This window comes from Tauraco erythrolophus, chromosome 3 (assembly GCF_009769465.1).
Source record: "Tauraco erythrolophus isolate bTauEry1 chromosome 3, bTauEry1.pri, whole genome shotgun sequence".
NCBI classification, from domain to species: domain Eukaryota; kingdom Metazoa; phylum Chordata; class Aves; order Musophagiformes; family Musophagidae; genus Tauraco; species Tauraco erythrolophus.
Window position 1 is genome coordinate 5664512 of NC_141467.1, and position 21495 is coordinate 5686006.

Genomic DNA, 21495 nt, shown 5'->3' on the forward strand with positions numbered 1-21495 from the left:
ATCTCATCGCTCAGGGTACCACCGTGGCATGGATCCTTTTCAGCAAACGTCCTCCAAGGCAGTACACCTCTCCACTTTCTCTGGAGCAGATGTTCATCAGTAGGTAACATCTTATAGCCTGAGCAAAACTGAATTCAGGGTGTTTGGGCAAGTAGGGAAAGAGGGGTCAGTGTTTCCCAGGGATGTACTCCCAATACTGTATCATCTCTGGGAAGCTGAATTGTATGGTAGACTCTCCAGTCCACTCAACTGGTATATGATGTAAATAATCTCAGGTGAATGACTGCACTGTGGAGACCTTCCTTCCCAAGGAGAATCCTCACAGTAGATAATGTAAACTCCAGGCCCTCATAGCCATCCTTCCTGCTTCAAGTTTATTTTTCTTCTGGTCTGGCCCAATAATTTATCACTTTCACCAGGATCAAAATCTGCTTGCTGCACTTCAAGTCATCAGCAGGGCCTAAGACCTGAGTTAAATCAATAAGAAGTTTAGCCTGCAAATTAAATCTTTCTCATCTGCAGTTTATGAGACACTGTCAATCTTGCCAGCGTATACAGGAAGAATAAAGAGGAAAGAAATTGCTATCAGGGTTGTTGCCTTCCACCTCAGCATTTACAAATGACATGAATGCTTGTGAAATAACTGGATTAACAGGAGAAGAGATATAGGACAAGCTGTAAAGTTTAGCTGCCTTACGCTACTGCAGCAGCGTAGGTTGCAGAGTAGCCTTAACTCTAAAGCCAATTTTGCCATTCTTCACTATCCAGAGATTTAAAAACACTAAATCAAACTAAATCAGTTTCCTGCTCTCAATCTTGCCATGAAAATCCTATCTAGAGGGAAGTGGAATAGAAACATAGCACTTCTAAGGCTGAGCAGCCTTGAAATGTCAGAGGAACCAGAGCAGCAGTAGGCAGCCAGAACAGGTGAGTGAGCTTGGGCCAGATGCTGGTTGTCTGCTCAACACAAGCTGAAATGGAAATAAACCAAACTCAGGACCAAGGAACTTCGGCAGAGCCACCTGCGAAAGACCACAGATGGAAAAAAAAGCATTAAGAAAACACACAGGCAAAGGGGTTGTGTCTGCACACACACGTGCGTCGTGCTGCAGAGCAACACATTTAGTCAGGCTGGCCTTCAGTGGGCATTCTCCTTCCATGCTAACCTGTTTCTAATAGATGACCTTCCAGTGAAATCACAGTAAGAGGGTCTGTATCACCTTTTGCACAGGTTGGACAAAGGCTGTATTTCTCACAGTCAGCTGCAGGCAGATGTGATCTCACGTTGCCTGTGGTCTGATCTGGCCAAATGCATGTGCCATAAAATTACATTTGCACAGTGGGCTGCAAAGGTAATGCAGCTCTATAAGTGAACATGAGACAACTGACAATGGAAATAAGAGCTCTATGCCCACGTTTTGTTTTATTTTATTTTTCTCACAAAAAAAAAAACATTAAATGATCAATACAGCATCCAACTTCCGACACTTCTCAGCTGGAGAACTCCTATGTGTCTAGATTTCTTCCAAAGACAAATTTCCCCTGAATCCCCTGTGGGCTTTTCTGAGTGACTGGCTATTTATGCTTTCTTAGAAGAAAGGAATCACAGCCATGTTACAAGGAACACCTCCATCCTCATTCATTACAACTGTGTTTCAACTTGTCTGTTGTTTTTTTGGTCCATTTTTCTTGCCTTCCCTCCTCTCATGTTGATGCTGCTCACTAAAGACAGCAGCTGTGAGAGCATCTCCCACTAGCAACCTAGTTTTAAACTGTAGGTTCCTTTTTAATTTACAACCTGAGTTAAAGCTTCCAGCTGTCATTGTTCAAAGGAATTTTTTAGCCTAAGAATAATACCGTGCACAAGTCTATCTGTATTTTCGTATATGACCATACATCTTTCACATCTATGACCGTGAGTGGCCTTATACTGTTTACTTACACTGTTGCACAGGGCTGTATATCAGAAATGCAAAACGCATACTTATATGATATATCCATAATACAGGCCTTGCTGATAGTACTTTTACTCACTCACAGCAATGCTCTTACTCTAACATCCAGGATTGCTGAAAACGAGGGAGATGCATGTTTTTAGTGGCTGGAAATTGTCAGGGTAAGATCAGGAACATCGTATCCTCCATCTCACTCAAAGTGAGAGAACCAGAAGAATATTTCTCCATTGCTTTGCAGTTTGAGATGTCTGTTGCACCCATACAAAATGACTGATTCCCTTAAAACTCTTGGCTTGGGCCCCCTTAGATGCATCTGCCACACTCACATTTTCACACAGGTAAGTGATAGCAAAAGGTGCACCACACACAGCGTGAAAATCTGGTCCTTCAATCTGAGACAACACAGAAATGAAAGCACATGACAAAAGGGATACGGCACAGCCCTCACCTCCCAACCAGAACTGCCTCCTAGCAAAACCAAATAAATAATGCAGTTTCTCAAGGGAAGCCGGTGTTTATGTCAGAAAGGTGCCAGATTTGCAGAATGTAAGCACCTCAGGCCAAGCCACCATAGGCCATAAATTTAGCATCTTGGGACATAAATCCAGCAGCTGGCTTAAGCGGCACCATCTACCTCCAGCCACTCATTCCCTTCTCTCCATCCCCTTTACATCTGTCATGGAGTGAATCCCAAATCCGAGAATAGAGCAAGACCAAAAAATAACCCAGGGAAGAAAAAAAAAAAAAAAATCAAGGAGATGCTTATTCAGCTAGATGAGCTCTCCAGTCTGATTCACTGCACAGCTGCACAAGCACTTGCAGGGGAAGGAAGGGCCAGGAGAGGGCATTTTTGGTCAACTTAAATGCGCACCCAGCTTTGGCCTCAGGATCTGGTTCCACATCACTTATATCAGAAGCCTCATCAGCTCATGGAATTGCTCCCTCATCCACCTTATTTAAGGGTTATTTTTAGCTCAGTCAGGATGACAGCCAGACCTCGCAAACAACAGCGCTGACACAACCAAAGGAACGGTGCAGAGGCAAGAACTTCCTAAAGCGGCGCTGTCACAGGAAAAAAGATGAAATTGTACCCTTAAATAAAGAAACAAGAGATAACGAGAGTTCAAAGAGCTCTCCAGGGCAAGCACACTGGCAATCCATCCAGCTCAAGCTTTGAGATTGTCTTTAGCTGAGGGAGAGCAAGCAAAGCAAGAAGGCTTCTTCTGCACGGCTGCGCCTGGGAGGTGCCACGAAAACTGAATGCATCCGTCACCATAGCATTAAGGAAACACTTCAATACTTTCTTAACTGTGCTGTTGTGAAAATCCAGGAGGTGAAGTGAGCAGAGTTCACCGTGTCCAATAACTGTCCATTGGAGCCCCTCTGAGTGACAGCTACAGTTGGTTTTGCTGGTTTTGATTCTGCTCGTTAATGCCTTTTTCCCCATTCTCACACAACAACTTAACTCTTTCCTCCTCAGGGATTTTCAGGCTGGTTAGTGCTTACAAACAGATCGAGGTAAAATATGCAAGCAAGCAATAGGAGTTGGATGTTATTGAAGGCACACCAATACCGCACACCAGCCTGGCAGGGGGTGTTTGTTTCCCCCAGGCTGCAAGAGGCCAATGGAGGCTGATGTTGTTAAGTCCAGGCAGGAAAAGGAGAGTCTCTCCCTTTGTCACTGGGGCAAGGAAATTTCAAACTGTGGGATTAAATCCCAGTTTGCCATAGGAACCCTGTAACAAGCTGACACCGCCCCAAGCAGATGAGAGTAATTACCGCTGAGTTGCTCGAATCAAAAGGAGTCAGAAAGCAATACAACCTATTGCTGAAAAATGAACAAAAAAACCCCAAATCTCTCTACTCTTTCACCAAATTGGTTTGATCCTGAAGCAGCAATAACGTAGCAGCAGAAATACTGCTGCGCTGTGGAAACCTTAGCTAATCATTCTAACTTTGAACAGGCAGCCTCTTAGTATCTGAAATATGCCCCCAAAACAAGATCTTTAAACTTTAGCTGTTATAACATTGCTCTTCTGGATTAGGCATATACCCACTTCATACAATTTTAAAATTATGCCCTGTCTTTCTGAAGGAGAGACCAATAATGTACTCCAGAGCCCACAGTCTCAACCACAGTCTGGTGCCAATTAAACCCACTTTCTGTCCTGCTGGGAGCAGCCAGAGAAGGTCTAAACAGCTCACCTGACCATAACTCCAGCTTCTTGATTTTATTTCGTTGATGTTTCCATGGAAAACAATACCAACATCATTCAGGACGTATTCTTCCCTTTCCTTCTCGTCATCCAGATACACGGCATCCTCTGCATCAGTTTACCGAAAATAAATGTGAACAGTTACTTTTTATATCAGACAGATTAAAAATCTTAGCATATAATACTGTCATCTTAGATGAAAAGTACTCCTCTTCCATCAAACAGAGCATTCCTTGCTTCAACAGAATAAGGATATAGTGACCCCAGTTAGGAATACTATACACGACTTAAAAGCATGCAAGATGCAAAAACGCTGACAACTCCGGCCTGTTTTCTCAGGATCTGTAAAGTATGATTAAAATGTCACATCTTATCAAGAATTTTATGATTACTGTGTACCACTAATTCAAAAGTTGGAGCACCATGATGCAATTCTGCATCCATACAAACAGATCAAAGAACAATTTCAAACCTATTAATGTTAATGGAAAACAGCCCAAGTCAAGAGATCTAAAGAAAAATCTGTACTGCATTAAAAAAAATGGAATACAGTTTTTATAGTGTATTAACAGGACATTTTGATTGCTTTTTCTATACATAAGTTATTGACTGGAGTGTCCCTCCCCCATGTAGCTCGACTGACCAGCTAATATGCGGAGAAATTCAAGTGTCCAAGTGAAAATTGGAAGAGATCTTAATCAAAACCTATACAAAGGGTATATCCTAGATCGGTCTTATATCAAGAGTCAAGAGCATACGTGTGGACCCTCACCCTGCAAACACGATTTACATATGTAAATAACCCGTTATTAACATTCATAAATAACTCTGAATGACATTAAACCATTCAGACCTTCACAGGTAAGTATGAAGCAAGTCGTCATTCTGTGACGCTAGAACAGTTGAGGATCTCTTTCCTGTGCCAATGCTTGTAACTTGAGACTAAGAGATACAACTTAACAATTAATAGCATGGGAATTAATTAATTTGAGGAAATCAGTAATGTTGTACAGATAGCAAATTAAAGGGAGGCAATAACCTCTAACAGTTGGACACAGGCAAGTGCAAAACTACCACTCACTATTGCCATAGTGGATTTCTTCAGCGTCCCACTACAAATTACTAGAGGATCATTTCACTTTTAAAAGCCTATTGATTCATTGTGTTTTGTTGAAATGCAGATCAGATTTGTACTTCCTTCTAAACCTCATCCTCAAAAGCTTCTTTATTTGCCCATAAAAGTGCAATTTGTCTGAAAATAAGCTAAAAACTGAGCCCTCTGAGAAATCGATGACAAAACTCACACTGGCTTCAGCCAGGTGAAGGGTTTTGCCAGTCTACACACTCGAATCTGCTGGAAGTTTTGTTTTCCCTGAAGGTATGTCTATATCTCTATGTCTGTACATACAGAAGGGATTATGCATATATATATGTAACATAATGACCTCCACATAGGTGTGCGAGGAATGAGAGGGAAGCAGGTGTTAGATGTAAGAAGCCTTTATTGCATTTGAGGAGATCAGCACTTGCCATTAGGCTTTTGGCAGGGTTGCTGTAGAGGCTCTGCAGACTACATCCGAACCCCAGCAAACAGAGAAGCAGCAGGATTCACCAGGTTTTCCCTAAGGTGGGCAGGTCTGAGACCCACTCTTGCATTTGGCAAGGTGGTGGCATTCACCCGGCACCTAAGGGCTTGGTTGTCAAGAAGTTTCTTTATAGGGTCGTCCATGCCCTAGTCAACCTTCACCCAGGCACTAATCAGAAGATCACGGGTTTTATCATATTCAGAGGCTACCAGGTGAAAGAGAGCGTTAAAACTTGACAGTGAATCAAAAAGCTGTAGTGATTTATGCCAGCAGGAGCTCTCGTACTCAGGAAACCGTGCATTACACGACTTTTTTGAGGTCCAGCTCGCAGCTCTAAACAAGTTCTGCATAACATCCCACCAAAAACGTTGCAGATGTTACAGAACATGTAAGTTCTGTTTCATTAGACTGGATCTGCCTGATTTGCTGATGGAATGACTATACGCGTTCGCCCACCGAGCGCTGGATTTTATTAAAGCACATCTGTACAAATGGTAGAGAGAATGCATTTAAAGAAGGAGAACTCACACCTTCTTCTGTACAGTTATGCATTCAGTGGAGTGTGCACATATGCCTTCTTAACAGCTGTTGTTTTCTTTCAGGGATTAAAAATATCAATATTGATCTGGTCGGTATCAATTGAGATGTTTATGTTATTTTGAAACTGAGTGATCTTTGCTAAATCAGATGAAAATTGATTAACTTCTCCGTCAATGATTTTAAAATATTTGTGTGTTTTGATACAGTAAAAAGGGCTTCTGTATTTCACAGAGAAGCCAGCTGCTTTGATTTTTGACAGCTTTCACTACCCTTGAGACTGTTTAGAAGAAAATACGAGGCATTTGTGACTACTTTGATGCTAAGCGCGCTCTACATAGTACAACTCCTAATTATTTTGTGCAAGTGGAGGCTCACATCTGACAAACAGAATTCCACAGAAATGTGCTGGGTTTCTTTGTTCTTTTTCTCGAGCAGTTTAGGGTTTTTTTCACTCCTCTTTTTTATCCTGGAAAATTACTAAGACCCTAGCAATGTTACAAAGAAGCAAATTAGCCTCTACACTGCTCTGTTTGAAGATGGATAAGGTGAAAACACACTTCACGTGAAGATGGTATTGCAGGCGAGGAATCCCACTGAACACAGGCCCTTTGTAAAAGAGATGATGAGTGCAGAGGAGCCCTTTCAACTTAGGAAAGAGAACGATCATTAGAGGACTCTACCCAATATGGGGGGACCTCATCCTCAGTACAGCAACTGATTGGAGCTGGAAACGCTGTTTCTTCATGCAGAGGAGGCAGCAGGCTTGCCCTGAGCACCCAGCCTCCCTTCATCGTGTTTCCCTGGGAATCCAGGAATGTGAGGCTGGGCTTTGCTTGAACCACAAAGCTCCCAGGGCTCTTGCCCAGCAAGAGGACAGCACTGTGGCAAACACGGAGCTGCAAGAGCTAAATAGGGTTATCTACAAAACCTGCTCCACCTACGACCAAGCTCAGTAAGCTGCCCTGCAACTGCAAGTGCTTGCTTACGTTAGCGTAGCAGAAGGATGAAGCTCTGTATGAATTTCATCCACATGGAATCTATGGTAGAAGAGATTTAAGATTTAGCTACAAATGCCAGAAAAATGTTGTTGGGTCAAATTTGGATGACTGATAACACATGAGAGAAGTCCAAAGTCAACCACATGTTACGAAAACTCAAAATGTATTAGGACATTTGAGGCACATAAGCTGAAGAAATGTGCAACTGACTCAGTAAAGTTGCAATATATTGAATTGCTTAGATATAAGGCACCTTGCAGAAGACTTGGTTGAATGAAACACACACCTCAGTCCACAGAGTCTGCAACTTGCTCAGATGCACAATGCATCTCCACCTGTGAGAGCCACACAAGTCAATGCAAGGTCTTTTCCTGATTAGCACTGAATGTTCCCCAGCAGAAAGCTGCCGGGGCTCAGCACCTCCTTGGAAAGAGCTCACAGTATTCTCTGCTTTTATGTAGTCTGACACTGCTAAGAGTTTAGTTAAACTCCAAGAAGTCATCCTTAACTATCTGCCATTTGTATCTTCTGTTTCAGAACTGAAGAGAGCTCTGCATGGCCCAAAGCACATCTGTTTATCCCAACTACGTCAGCTGGCTGAAGAGAGGATGCTGCTTCTCCTCACAGGCTTTACACTTCGCTTATTAAGTAATGCAAATTTCACCTGAGTATCTGAAATCTCAATTCCCTAGCTTGCTGAATTCCCAGATGTTTGGGGCTGGTGTATATAATGTTGCAGGATCAGGCCCTGCATCTGCATCTTTAAAGTATTCTTGGTGATCAGCCTTAAGTGTCGCTAAGGGGATTAAAAAACATAAAAGCATCTGATGATTTTATAAGCAAAGTATTCTGTAGCTTGACTGGTATAGTATTCAAACTTGTTCTGAAACAGTAGAAAAAAACTCACATCCCTGGTTGGGAAGATATGTCAAAATTGAACTACAGCGAGAAAAGGAGTACTAAGAAAGGGCACAAATGCCTCTGTCTTAAAGAAAAGCTCATATCAACACACTGATGTTCCTCCAAAATGATGAGTCGGAAAGCTGCGCTAGTCAGTGACAGAGCCCGTACTCTGCTCCCTGCCATAACAATCCCCATTCATTCCTGGCACCAGCCTTCTCTCTTTTTAATGAGGCTTTTCACTCTGACTTTTCTGCTTAGCTATTAACCCAGCAAACAAGTCTAGGAGATTTTCAAACTATTGTTTTTTCTGCACTTTAACTGCCTGAGTTTTTATATCCTTTTGTCATTCCACTGAACAATCTTTTCCAGCCAGGGGATAAAGCGTGCAGAAACAGTCCCTGGTTTTCTAACACAAGGAAAGGGGGAAAAGGCAGATGTAGGAGCCAATTAGCCCAAACTACCTAGGAGTAAAATAGGGGCAAGAAAAGAGAATAAATCCGAGTCCAAATGAAATATGCAGAAAATGAAAACTACAACAGTCAGCAAGGACCAGGACCTGAAGTCATTGAGACGCAGCTGAACATGTAAGCTGGAGACAAAAACGTGGTCCTCCAGAGGTGACCTCGAGTTGCCTCCCCTGGGCCTGGGGACACACAGCACATCCTTCCTGCCCAGAGACTCCCTTCTGCTTTCTTGAAGCAGAGCTTTTCTGTTGGAAAAGCTGGAGGCAACTGCTGCATGTCTTGCTCCCTGTGGGTTTGCTCCCACGCAGTGGTTTTAATCTTGCCGGCTTTTGGCCCCATTCAGCTCAGGTGGGAGGGAGGGAGGGAGGAAATGTGTGTGTGCCGTGAACAGATGTGGACCAGTCAGCACACAGCACTGGTGGGGAAGGAGGCGAGAAGAGGAGACTGATTTTCCCCTTTCAATCCCCAATCAGCACCTTGAATCAGCCTGTGTAGTCCAAGTCACACCACACTGGGACAGCCAAGCCCCTCATATCTTATTTTTTATCCTGTATTACAGCTGAATACAGCCTTAGCTGGTTGTATGCCAGTCATAAGGCAACCTGAAGTAATTCAAGAAGCTTTTGCTCTGGGGTTTATCCTTTTCAAGGAGCTGCTGAGCCACCGCATAGTCACGGTGCTGGCTAACAAACCGGCTGTTACGACACTCATGGCTAAAGCCAAGGGATGCTCTACCTTGGGGTGGAGAATTGCACCTCCTTGGCTGGAGCTGTGACAGGCTGATGATGTCTTCACAGACCCTGAGCAGTTTTGTCTGCTCACAGCAGGTCGTAACTTTGGTGATGATTCCTGTCTTTCTGTTAAACACTCTCCCTCCTCTCCCAGAACAAACTCTTAGAGTGCTGCTGAGAGGTATCTACCTCCACACTGCTTTCAGAAGTATCTCACGGTGTCGCGGGGCCTTGGGCACTGCCCTTCCCTCCTGTTCCTGCTTAGCTAACTCTGCTTTACTCAGCATTAACGTATATCTTCCTAAATAATGCATAAGCTAATCATTGCTTTTATTCCCTCAGACCAGGGGCAAGTAATGAATTCATCACAAATCATTCGAGGTACTGACAGTAGTGCAGCTGAATAATGGACTCTATTAATAACGCTAAACTTACTCGTGACTCGGTAGGAAGAGCCTTGTTTGGTGCGGGATTATTTGATGCAAATACTCTGGTAAAAGCCTTGAAAGATGAAGGAAGGGTGGCGGGAGACTGTCACAGTTAGCTGGTGGCCTGAATATACAGCACTATGTATGCCAGACTCGGAGACTTACAAGTGTCAGAAGCTGAGACACAGTGCTACAGCCTGTCAGAAGGCTGAGCCAAACTTCTCCAGTCCTCCTTGCCCTCTCCTTAAAGCCAGACTTGGAGTTCATTGGGTAAAATACAGTTCTGTCAGCACAAGGGCTGATTCACCCAGGATCCAGGCAGATTTAAAAAAAAATAAACTGTTCTTCAACCCACTGGATTACAAAAAAAGGCTCATTTGCAAAACGTTCTGTTCCTCACAGAGGACAAGGCTGCTGGTAGTTAGTCACCACCAAAGGGGAAGTTATGAGGGCAAACGTCATTGACCCTTGAGGAACATCACTTGTCACTGGCCTCCACTTGGACCTCAAGCCATTGACCGCAACTCTTTGATTGCAACCATCCAGCCAATTCCTTATCCACTGAGTGGTCCATCCGTCAAATCCATGTCTCTCCAATTTAGAGACAAGGATGTCGTGTGAGACAGGGTCAAATGCTTTGGACAAGTCCAAGCGGATGACGTCAGTTGCTCTTCCCTTACCCACTGACACTGTAACCCTGTAGTAGAAGGCCACCAAATTTGTCAGGCACAGTTTGCCCTTAGTGAAGCCATTTTGGCTGTCACCAATCACTCCCTCATTTTCCATGTGCCTTAACATAGTTTCCAGGAGGATCTGCTCTATGATCTTGGTAGGCACAGAGGTGAGACTAACCGGTCTGTAGTTTCCTGGGTCATCTTTTTTTCCCTTTTTAAAGATGGGGGCTGTGTTTCCCCTTTTCCAGTCAGTAGAAACTTCACTAGGCTGCCATTACTTCTCAAATATGAAGGATAGTGGCTTAGCAACTTCATCTGCCAGTTCCCTCAGGACCTGTGGATGCATGTCATCAGTCCCACGGACTCGTGCGCGTTCAGGTTCCTTAGATGGTCGCGAACCTGATCTTCTCCTACAGTGGGTGGTTCTTCATTCTCCCAGTCCCTGCCTTTGCCTTCTGTGACTGGGGCTGTGCAGCTAGAGCACTTGACAGCAAAGACTGAGGGAAAAAAGTCATTGAGTACCTCAGGCTTTTCCCTATCCGAAGTAAACAGATCTCCTGGAAAAAAACATGCCCGTATTGACTTGTCAGTTTAAGGCACACACAGGCAGGCAGGAGGCTCACACTGATGCCTATTAAAGTCAGAGCAAAGTCTTGAGTATATTTACTACGGGAAACAGCATCATTGTGCTGCCTAAGCTGGTAAACACAGGCTTGGCCTCATAAAACTGTCGAGTGCAGCTACAGCACAGGCACAGGTCTGCAGCATGGAGTCCTGCTCACATGGGGCTATTCCCCAGCCTGAAACATTTGCCTCTTGGCAGAGTTACTATAGAATTTCCAGACCCAAACTGGCCTGTCTCCAACCACCTTGGTACCAACTTCCTCTTCCTGGACCACTCCCTCCCAAAACCCGACGAGGCCAGCAGCAGTAAATGTGAACCTCTGACTCGGATAAGGTACTTACGCTGGCACCAGGGATTGAACAGGATGTAAGTGTCGGTCGCTGAGTTTCTGTGTGTCCGAAGGATACCAAAGGGAGTCCAGACAGCAACGTACAGGCGAAACTTCCCAACGATGCAGGTGGCAGAGGACATGATAGACAGGCGAATGGAGTTGTTCTCCTTGTGGGTAATCCTGGCTCCCCACTCACCGGGTTTCAGCACATCCCCTACTACGATGGGGATGTAGGTGCCTCTATTTTGCTGTGGGTAGCGACCTGTAGAGAGAGGGGGAGAATAACTCTATGAAGAAGTTCACCTTGTTTGGACAGTCTCTTCATTTCATAGAATCATAGAATGGTTAGGGTTGAAAGGGACCTCAAAGATCATCTAGTTCCAACCCCCCTGTCATGGGCAGGGAAACCCTCCACTACACCAGGTTGCCCAAAGCCTCATCCAACCTGGCTGTGAACACTTCCAGGGATGGGGCATCTACAACTTCTCTGGACAACCTGTTCCAGTGCCTCACCAACCTCTGAGTGAAAAATTTCTTCCTTATATCTAATCAAAATCTCCCCTCTTTCAGTTTAAAGCCATTGCCCCTTGTTCTATCACTCCATACCCTTGTAAAAAGCCCCTCTCCAGCTTTCCTGTAGGCCTCCTTCAGGTACTGGAAGGCTGCAATAAGATCACCCCGGAGCCTTCTCTTCTCCAGGCTGAACAGCCCCAACTCTCTCAGCCTGTCTGCATAGGAGAGGTGCTCCAGCCCTCGGATCATCTTCGTGGCCCTCCTCTGGACCCGCTCCAGTAGCTCCATGTCCTTCTTGTGTTGGGGACTCCAGAGCTGAACGCAGTATTCCAGGTGGGGTCTCACGAGAGCTGAGTAGAGGGGCAGAATCCCCTCCCTCGATCTGCTGGCCACATTTCTTTTGATGCAGCCCAGGATACAGTTGGCTTTCTGGGCTGCCAGCGCACATTGCCGGCTCATGGTGAGCTTCTCATCCACCAGCACTCCCAAGTCCTTTTCCTCAGGGCTGCTCTCAATCCATTCTCTGCCCAGCCTGTACTTGTGCTTGGGATTGCCCCGACCCACGTGCAGGACGTTGCACTTGGCCTTGTTGAACTTCATGAGGTTCTCACAGGCCCATCTCACAAGGCAGTCCTCTATCCCTTTGTCTATTTTCAGTGGAGGCGGCAAGTTTTAGTGAGTGGAAACCACCTACCGCCTCATTCCTTCACACAGTGCCTGGTCACTTGGCAGTACAGCCACATGACTGCAAGTAACACAGGCAGGCAGCACAGCCCACCCATCTCACTCCAGCAAGCTTCTTGCTGGCTTGGGCGCTGCCAGGACTGTAGCCCTGGCAGTGTGAACGGGGGCTGCCCCAGGATTTCCTTGCTCACCACTGTCTATCCTAGCGCAGCAAGCTGCACTCCAGCTTGCTACTTGCCTTGGTGTCAGCTATATTGTTGGTAAGTGCGTATAAGAGCCCTTTCCTCAGTTCAGATGCACCCATCACTCTCGTTGCTAGCATGCAAGTGCCTACCGAGGCACAGACTTCGCTTTGGGGCTCTTTAGCAGAGCAGGGCCTCATTCTTCTCACTGCTCTACTGTGCCAACAAGCAGAGACCAAGCACTCTTTCACGCGAGTCCACGTAGATGGAGGAAATACAAGTCAGTTCACCGGTAGATACCCAATGCTCACGTCCTCCTGAGTGTCTGCTCCTCATGGATGGAGTGGGAACCAACACATCTGGGCTGGATAGCCAAACTCCCTCTGCAAGCAATGGACCCCAAAGTATGACACATCTCTTAAGTACCGCATGTGATAGTCTACCTCATAGTAAGACAAATCACACCCTAGAGAATCCTATTTTACTCTGCCAGCTATAAAAAGCATCTAGATGGATAGGCTACATGTAAACATGCACACTGCCAGGATTCAAAGTTGTGTGAGGATCCATCCTTTGAGCCTGAGGTAGAGCCAAACTATATCTGAAAGCCAACCAGCCGTGTAGACAGAAAAGACACTTGTGAGAAGGCTGAGTTCCTTATCTCATTCTCAAATCTATTCTTTGTTTCATATTTCAGGCTGAAAGTCAGACTCTCTCTTTCAAAAATAGGGTGATGAAAAGCAACGATGGCAGACAGAGAGAGAGACTTCTATATTTTTCATTCCTACTATTTAAGAACTTTAAAATTAAACTCACAAGGACGTTGATTTTCCTGCTTTCTTATTTTTACACAGCTGATGTAGAGATAATCTCAGATCTGAACACTGCTACATTCTGGGAAAGGACAACTCCAGCTTCGAATCAGAAGCTTATGAACTGTCATGACATCCACGTTTTAAGAAATCTGGGGTTACTGTGCTTCATCCAAGAGATTATTTGCTGCACATGAATTTCCATTTTGCAGCTGTTCAGTGCACTTAAGTAGCCCACTTTGCCCTGTCGGCCAGGGATGCTGTAATCCATGAAACCCATTCAGATCAGTGAGGGACACAACAGAAGGGAAAGACCTATAGAAGAAAAAAGGACTACAATAAGAGAGCAAAATCAATAGAAAACACTAGAAGATAAAGCATGGGACACTTCAAACATAAACCATCAAAGGAAAGCCAGTCCAGAGAGAAGAGCCTACAGAGGTAACAGAGGTGAGAGCCTTGTGCCTGCTAACAATTGCGATCTGAGAGCTGAACATATTCTTGTTCTTTGTAGTGCAACTGGGTATGACCCAGCTTGCCTCTACAGTTGATATTTTGCTTCTAGTTTTGACATAATTGTTTTTTTTTAAAAAAGCAGTCCACGCAAACAAAGCAGCAGAGCAAACCAAGTAATTGAACTGACATCCTTGAAAATGGTTGACAAGTGCTACTTTTTAAAATACCTCCCTCACCTCCTTCAGAAAGGTGGGAGGGGGAAGAGATTACTATTTTAACATGGTTACAAACTGACATTGTTATCTTCACTGGAAGCTGCATGTTGGTGTAGGATCTTCTTGGGGACAGAAGGCGCTGGCTGTGCTGTGGTGGGGGCTTTGCACCACCACGTGCACGTGGGGAGGCTGCAGAATCACTCCTCAGTAAACCTGCCTATAGGAACCAGACAGGATCTCAAAGAGGCTGTGAGGCCTTTGTGAGACATCCTAACGGAAACCCCACCACTGGCACCTCATAGCAGGTTCGGTAAAGTACCAAGCCTCTGGTACTCTCACTTTTCTGAAACCTCAACACACAAAACTCCATTTGCCCTTCCAAACAAAGGTCCCTTTTGCATGCAAAGCCACAAGATGCCCTAATATATCTGTTGCTTGACAAGGGAGCAACTGTAGCTGCTGCTGAGGGGTATGCAAGGTCCTTTCCGTGCAGAGCCCATGCATGCCCCACACAGCTGCTCCCACACTGTAAGAGAGAGAGAGGCCACTGCGCTATCCTTCTCATCCACGAGGAGAAGATGCTCCGGGGTATTGCCTGCATCCCTGCAGACATAGCAGGGATGCCAGGGAAGGGATATCCTAGAAGTCAGGATAATTTGCAGATGTTATAAACAGTAAATACAAAAGAACATTGTTTGCTTCTGACAGACGAGCAGGGTTTGGTGCTTGCTGACAGCTGCATAAATCCTGAACCCATGAGGAGGCCTGGGAAGATGGGCAGAGCCCTCAAGAGCACAGTGAGCAATTTCCAACGATTTTTTTGAAGAAAGGACAGGTTCCCTAATCTTCTGAAACAAAAACCAAAATGCAAATGGAAGAGCAAGGGAATTGTTACTTCTGACAGGAGCTTGTGGAGCTGAATTGTAATCACACATCTAGACACCTGACAGTACCAGCCATGCTAGTCTCATATACACACATCTGTTGTCTTGATACAAGAGTGCTATAGAGCTGAATAACTTTGGCATTACATGCTAAGCTTGCTGGCAAAAGAATCCTTATGTAGGTTCAGGACTATGTTTATCAACATTGTAGGGAAGTCTTCTCAGGATGGCTTGGCCATTTGACTTTTATCTACATCATGAGCACATGTTTCTGGCTGCAGTGGAAAGGTTGGGCTGACTTTGGCTCCTAGTTGGGATATCTGTAATGTCAGCCCTTTCTCAGACGGGATAACGTGCAATGGTGATTTCATTTTCTGGGTTAGAGTCTCTAAGGAAGAAGATTCCATGTTATCCAAAGACTCATTACCAAAAGCCTGCGAACGCCTGCCAGAGCGCTATCTGCAGGATCTCTGTTGCTAACCCAGCCCACGGAGAGGCAGGAGGGTGTTTGGGTGCATGTCAGGACCAGGAGCCATGTAGAGAAGATAAACTCCTTTTATGCTGACAGGAGGGTGCTTCTGCCAGAAGCATCAGCTGGCTGAGGATCCCTCTTGCTCTGATTTGCTTCAGGAGCTGGCAGCCTGAACCACGCTCCGCAGCCAGTTCTTTGTGGCTGCCTCATTCCCTGATCCTCACGTGTGCTTTGGGTGTAGGAGGCCCTGTCCCTCACTCGAGGACATTTCACAGCCAATTGCTCTATGAAAGACAAAGCCTTTGAGTGACATCATGCTGCTGGGATGTCCCTGTCCGCTCTCTCTTACAGCACATGGACATGGGAAAATCCAGCCTGAGAATTCAGAAAGCCTGGAGGCTGCCGCACTGTTACCACCAGGCACAAGGTGAATTTTTTTATAGGCTCCTTTTGCAGCTCAGAAGATATCTGGCACTGAACAGGGGCTGCTGACTGTCTTGCCTTCAAGGCAGGAGAGGACAGGAGAGAATTTGCAGTGGCCCTCTTTCATGGGCCTCCAACTTTCTGCATTCCAATGCCAGGTACTGAGCCACCATACTAGCAGAAGACATTATTTTTACAGAAAAGTCCCTTTTACAGAAGGTTTAATGGCCCAAACATACCTATTTCCTCTGCTTCACAGTGCACAGGCCTGCTACCCTTTGGTACTTCTTTCTTACCCCATCTTGGTTTTGTAGCCATCCAAGCTGGGCTCCTAAAGCTCCCACTCATGCCAGTTGCAGCTCAGCTCTGCTCTACGCCTCCTGGGCTTTCGAGGCACCCAGGGAAAGAGGAGAAAAACAGCTGCTGTCGTTATTAAAGGAGCTCAGGTCTCCCTCAGTGCTGCATCATGAGGCTTTGAAAGTAAGTAAACATGAGTGAAGGTCTACACAGCGAAATGCATCACGACTGAAGCACGTGTGGATGTGGGCATGCATGGGATGCCCGCCACCACACACATGCAAACTTTGCAGGGGTAAAAAGCAGAGTGCCATGTTTGTTAGAGTTTGCCAAGGTCTTATTTACGCAGCACCAAAAGAATGAGTCGCCTAAACCACAGAACTGTGGCCACACATACACACACATTCCAAGTGAGTTATTTTTAACGTACGTCTCAGCTCCTTAGCATGTCAGCACCGGGCCCGTCAGGCAGGGAGGCAAGCTGTGTTTAATTTTGGGTAAAACTGCCACACCAGAAAGGGATTTACAGCAACAGAGGGAGAGTGAGAGATAGGTACAGCAAGTTCAGTCAGCAAAACACGAGCGCTCCTCCTCCGGCTATCCAAAACGGTTGCTGTTCCTTCCAAGTGACTAACAGGGACCAAGGCTTGCTCAAACCACACTCCTCCTCTTCTTCCCTCGCCCAGTCCCTGAAAGCCCCTATGTCCATCTAGTTTAGTTTTTCCTTTGATCCCCAGTGGACATACACATTGCTGTATATGCGCGCGCATTGAACAGCTCCTAAATGCCACTGCTGTGTTAGTGCCATGCTGTTGGCACAGCCAGTGGAGAGACTGATGGGTGCTCTTGGATAGGCTCTGTACAAGTGAGTAGATGTTCTACTTTCAGCAGAGAGGAGGGAAAATTTGGTAGAACAGATATTCGAGATATAGTGAGCTCCAGAAGAGATTTCGTCCCTGATGGAAGTAGGATACCGCAGAAAAGGAGGAGGTGAACAAGGCTATTTCTCATTAGTCTTTTTAGGAACCCTCCTCAGAAGATTGTTTTTTAAAGAAGTTGAGGAATCTGTCTCTCTTTGGGACATACATTATACACAGTAAGGTTAACAACTTTCCTGTTAGGTTCATTTATTTTACCTAAATACACTCTTTCATACAAAGGGTAAAGAATCTATTTCAATGCCAGCCCTGGAAGTTTAATAATTGTGGCAGGCTGATAAATAAATTTGAGCTGGAAGCCAGAAGTACAGTAGCTGTGCAGAAGAGGTGAGCCTTATTGCAGAAAGCAGCCTGGGGATGGGTGTTAGCATACTGGGACCATGCCTTATTAATCACTATGAATTACTACAAGTATCAGAAAAGGAAAAAGAAAAAAGAGAAAGAAGAACAGAAAGAAGGAGAAGAGAAGAAAAGGAGGAGGAGAAGGAAGAAAGAGAGAAGAGAAAAAACAGAAAAAAAGCAGTAAAACAAAGACAAAATAAAGAAGAGAGATGCTCTAATAAAAAAGCAAACAATCAAAACAAGCAAGAAGGAGAAACAATTTTTGCTAAAAACCAGTAGTGTCTTTAAGCCACTGCTTTAATATCACATCTAGGTTCCTCCCACCCCAAATCCCATTGCCTTCAGAAGCGTTGCATACAAACTCAGAAATGTAGGAAACCCAAATAACTTGAAATAATTTTTGCTTATGGCTCCAGTTAGGAATCCTTAACATCTGACCACTCTGTCCCAGGAGCAAGTGTTTCTAGTACTTTACAGTTGTAAAACATACATTGGAGTCGCACACCTTAGCTATTAAAACCATTAAAAACTACAGCCAGATTTTATGTGCCACTTGATGCCGCCACAGCAGTGCAAAAGGAGAGCATAATAAAGATAATGATTACTTTGTGTGAAATACTGCAGTCATGGAGCACCTCAAGGGACTCCCTCCTCTCTGCTCCTCCGGGGCCTGGCTGGGAATTCTAGAGGGGAGGAAAAAAATACCCCAATGCCTTTGTTCAGAAAGTGAATTTTGTTGTTCTTTGCTAAGAACTGGTGAACAGGTCTCTTCTCTGTCCGGAGTCAATTTCTAGGAAATGTGTTCCACTGCTAATACATTATTCTTTCTTCGGCTAAATGGGACTCCATCTTTAGACCATCAGCTGTTTCTGTATCTTTGTTCAGTTCTTGTAGTTCTTTGTTAAACAGGGATATGGTGATTTAATAAACTCTCAGCACTGGGTTACATATCAGCATCAACAGAGTTTGCCTCCAGTACCAGAGTTAGTTGCTCTTGTGTAATGCCAAGAAGGTTTCTAAAAAAAATCAGGATCCAACGTTTTCCAATCAGTGACTTTTTCCAAGAGGCAGAACTCAGCTCGACATCCCATTCGAGGTGCTGGGGGACACCTCATGTCCCAGCCACTCTATTAGCTGCCACCTGCCCTGCCCCAGAGCTGCCGAGGAGGACAGGTGACAGTAGGGGTACCAATCCTTCCCACTAAGAGAGATTTACTGCCTGACAAAAGGAACAAAACCTCAACCCTCTTGGAATAACCCACGTCCTAGCACTGCCGTGAAGTTAGGGAAAGGCTGTGGACAATGTAGGACAGTATGAAGAGCTCCCTTGATTCTTGGAGGGCATCCTGCGTCAGACCCCTGGTTTTTTAGTTGTACTCAGATACCCCTCTGACTATAGGTGGGAATTTGGTATCACCTAAATAAGTCCTATGGGATCAGCTCCAACATGTTTTTGTTCTTAGCTGCTTTCATGTGTTTATAACTATTCCTCTGGAGCAGGCTTGGGAAGATGGTAGAAAAAAGAGCTGCAAGTCTCTGCTCTCATTTCAGGCCAAAATCCAATGATTTGAAGGAGACTGAGAAGTGCGTATGGGCAGCTGCGTGGGTGTCCACGCATGCACACGTGTGGAAAGGTGACAGGAGCCTGGAGGACTGGGATTTATGATCATTCCAGAAGTATGCCAATGAATAAAATGTTCATAATAATATTTAGGACTAGACCAATATATATGGATTTATGAAGCCATTTAAGGAAAATACAAATATACAACAATTTATGAGGATGTGGGAAAAATATATCATTAGAGTAAGGATGCACCATATAAACTCATCAACTACTCCACGATTTACAACCATGTACAGGAAACTACTACTAAAAGCAAGATTGAAGGCTGTATAAGCCCATCTAATCATACATCTGCTTTCGGAGAAATCACCGCCAGTGGAGCAGTGACTGTGGAAACCTTGCAGCACTCATGCCAAACTGGCTGCCCCAGCTGCAGGAGCTGTGCTCGAACAGGTTGAGCCCCACAATGTGGAAAGCCAAGAGCAGCACAAAGTATCCCCATCACCACAAAGGCAGTAGTCAGAAGAGATCAAGATGGGTGAAGGAGTCATTGGCTCCTCCGGGCTCCCTGGGGCTTCCAGTAAACAGAAATCGTTCCCTCTGGGGAGAACTGGATGTAAGCACAGCATTTACGTTTCTCTTGTGGCTCTTTCATCTCAACCCCAGACCAATAAAATGAGTATTTCCCAAGGGGCGATGCTCACCTTTCCTCTCATTAAAGCCAGGAAGTGGGCTGCGAGGAAGGAAATATGTGGTGATGGAGCAGCTCCCAAACCACAGGTACTGAGGCAGGGCTGCAGTCCAGCACAAGAAATGAAATAACATCCCATTACTTTTTAAGTAGATATTTTTCCATGTGGATTTTTTGGCACATTCTTTGTTTTCCATACTTTGGCAGACAAGTATGGTCCAAATTTAATGAAGCATTATGTGCAAAACTGAATTATAGTAATTCACATGTTAGCACTTCAGCCAGCTTCACTGATGATGACTCTATGGAAAACAGCCTGTTAAAGCAAAAAGGATTTTAATCATAAGGAACCATTTCAGAAGAATATCAGTACAAGTGACTTTCAAGAGATTGGGTGAATTATTTGTGTATTTACATATATATATATATTTGTTTATACGATTTAGCCCATGAATTCTAGACTCTGTGTGAACAGTCTTTAAATGGACTGTGGATTAAAAAAAAATTGTTACTGAAGATTGTTCTGTAAGTGTTTCAGAACTAGTTTCAAATGACGCAAGAAGCATTAGTCCCAGGTACCCTTGATTCATTATCAATTAGAAGGATTAAGCAGTCTCTACTTGCTTTACTTGCTTCATTAATCATCTTTTTAATGATGCAAAAGAAGCAAAAATAGGACAAAAAAAAGAGAAGTAAAACTAAATGTTAGGGAATAAAGGAAGTAGAATAGCTCTGCACACACACAGGATCAAGTCATTACTGTTGTCACATTTTTCAGGAGCAAAATTAGTCTTTAATGGATAAAAACTCTGACGGATTAATGTCAATGCTGGGAAATTTCCACTGCTGGGAACTAATAATTTCTGAATAGCTTTATACAGTTGTGTTGTATAAACAGCCCTCACTGTAGGCACAGTACTGCAACAAGAGATGCTGAGTTTTCCCATCTCCAGCTGAATTCCCTGGGAGCCAAGACCAGCCGTCCCTACCAAAAGCATCTTACGAGAATGACATCTTGAAACACTCAAAAGATTCAACAGCTCATGGACAGCCTGGTCCATGTTGCTTGGGGTAACCTTCCCACCCTTGAAGATATTCAAAACCTGTCCCCAGGGCAAGGTCCTGAGCGACCTGAACAAGCTGGACCTTCTTTGAGCAAGGGCTTGGATGTGAGACCTCCAGAGGTCCCTCCAACCTGGGTTATTCTACAGTTGTGCTGCACCATTTCAAATTCACTGCTCAGGGACGCAGAGAGCTCCTTGGTAACATCATTTTACAACAACCTGCTACTGTTTCTTTGTGTCCATCACTTTAATCTCTCAAACTCAGCACTTTCTTAAAAGGTACATCCCTTGTTTTTGTGCAAAAAGCTTCTCTGAGCTCAAGCTGCCTCTGCTGTATGGCTGTTGCCTGAGCCAGTCCCTAGGTGCAGCTCCTGCCTGGCAGTACCAAAGGGTGGGATTCCCCTCCTCTATCTTCAGTGATCTTGAAGTCAGAGCCTGGCCTACAGGGAAGAGTCAACGGAGGAAGACAAAAAAATCCAGAAGAGAGTTCATCCCATTTTAAGA

The 21495-nt window shown here is 44.8% G+C and overlaps 1 protein-coding gene across 2 annotated transcripts in view; it reads right to left on the minus strand.

Moving 5' to 3' along the window:
• The window catches only part of F13A1 (coagulation factor XIII A chain), a 62463-nt gene that overhangs the window by 30810 nt on the left and 10158 nt on the right, over nucleotides 1–21495 (minus strand). For both annotated transcript variants that reach the window (XM_086608434.1, XM_009977148.2), the window contains exons 4-5: nucleotides 11462–11713; nucleotides 4161–4279 (exon numbers count right to left, since the gene is read on the minus strand). In XM_086608434.1, the coding sequence (XP_086464560.1) occupies nucleotides 4161–4279; nucleotides 11462–11713 (371 nt within the window). The remainder of the gene's footprint in view (nucleotides 1–4160; nucleotides 4280–11461; nucleotides 11714–21495) is intronic.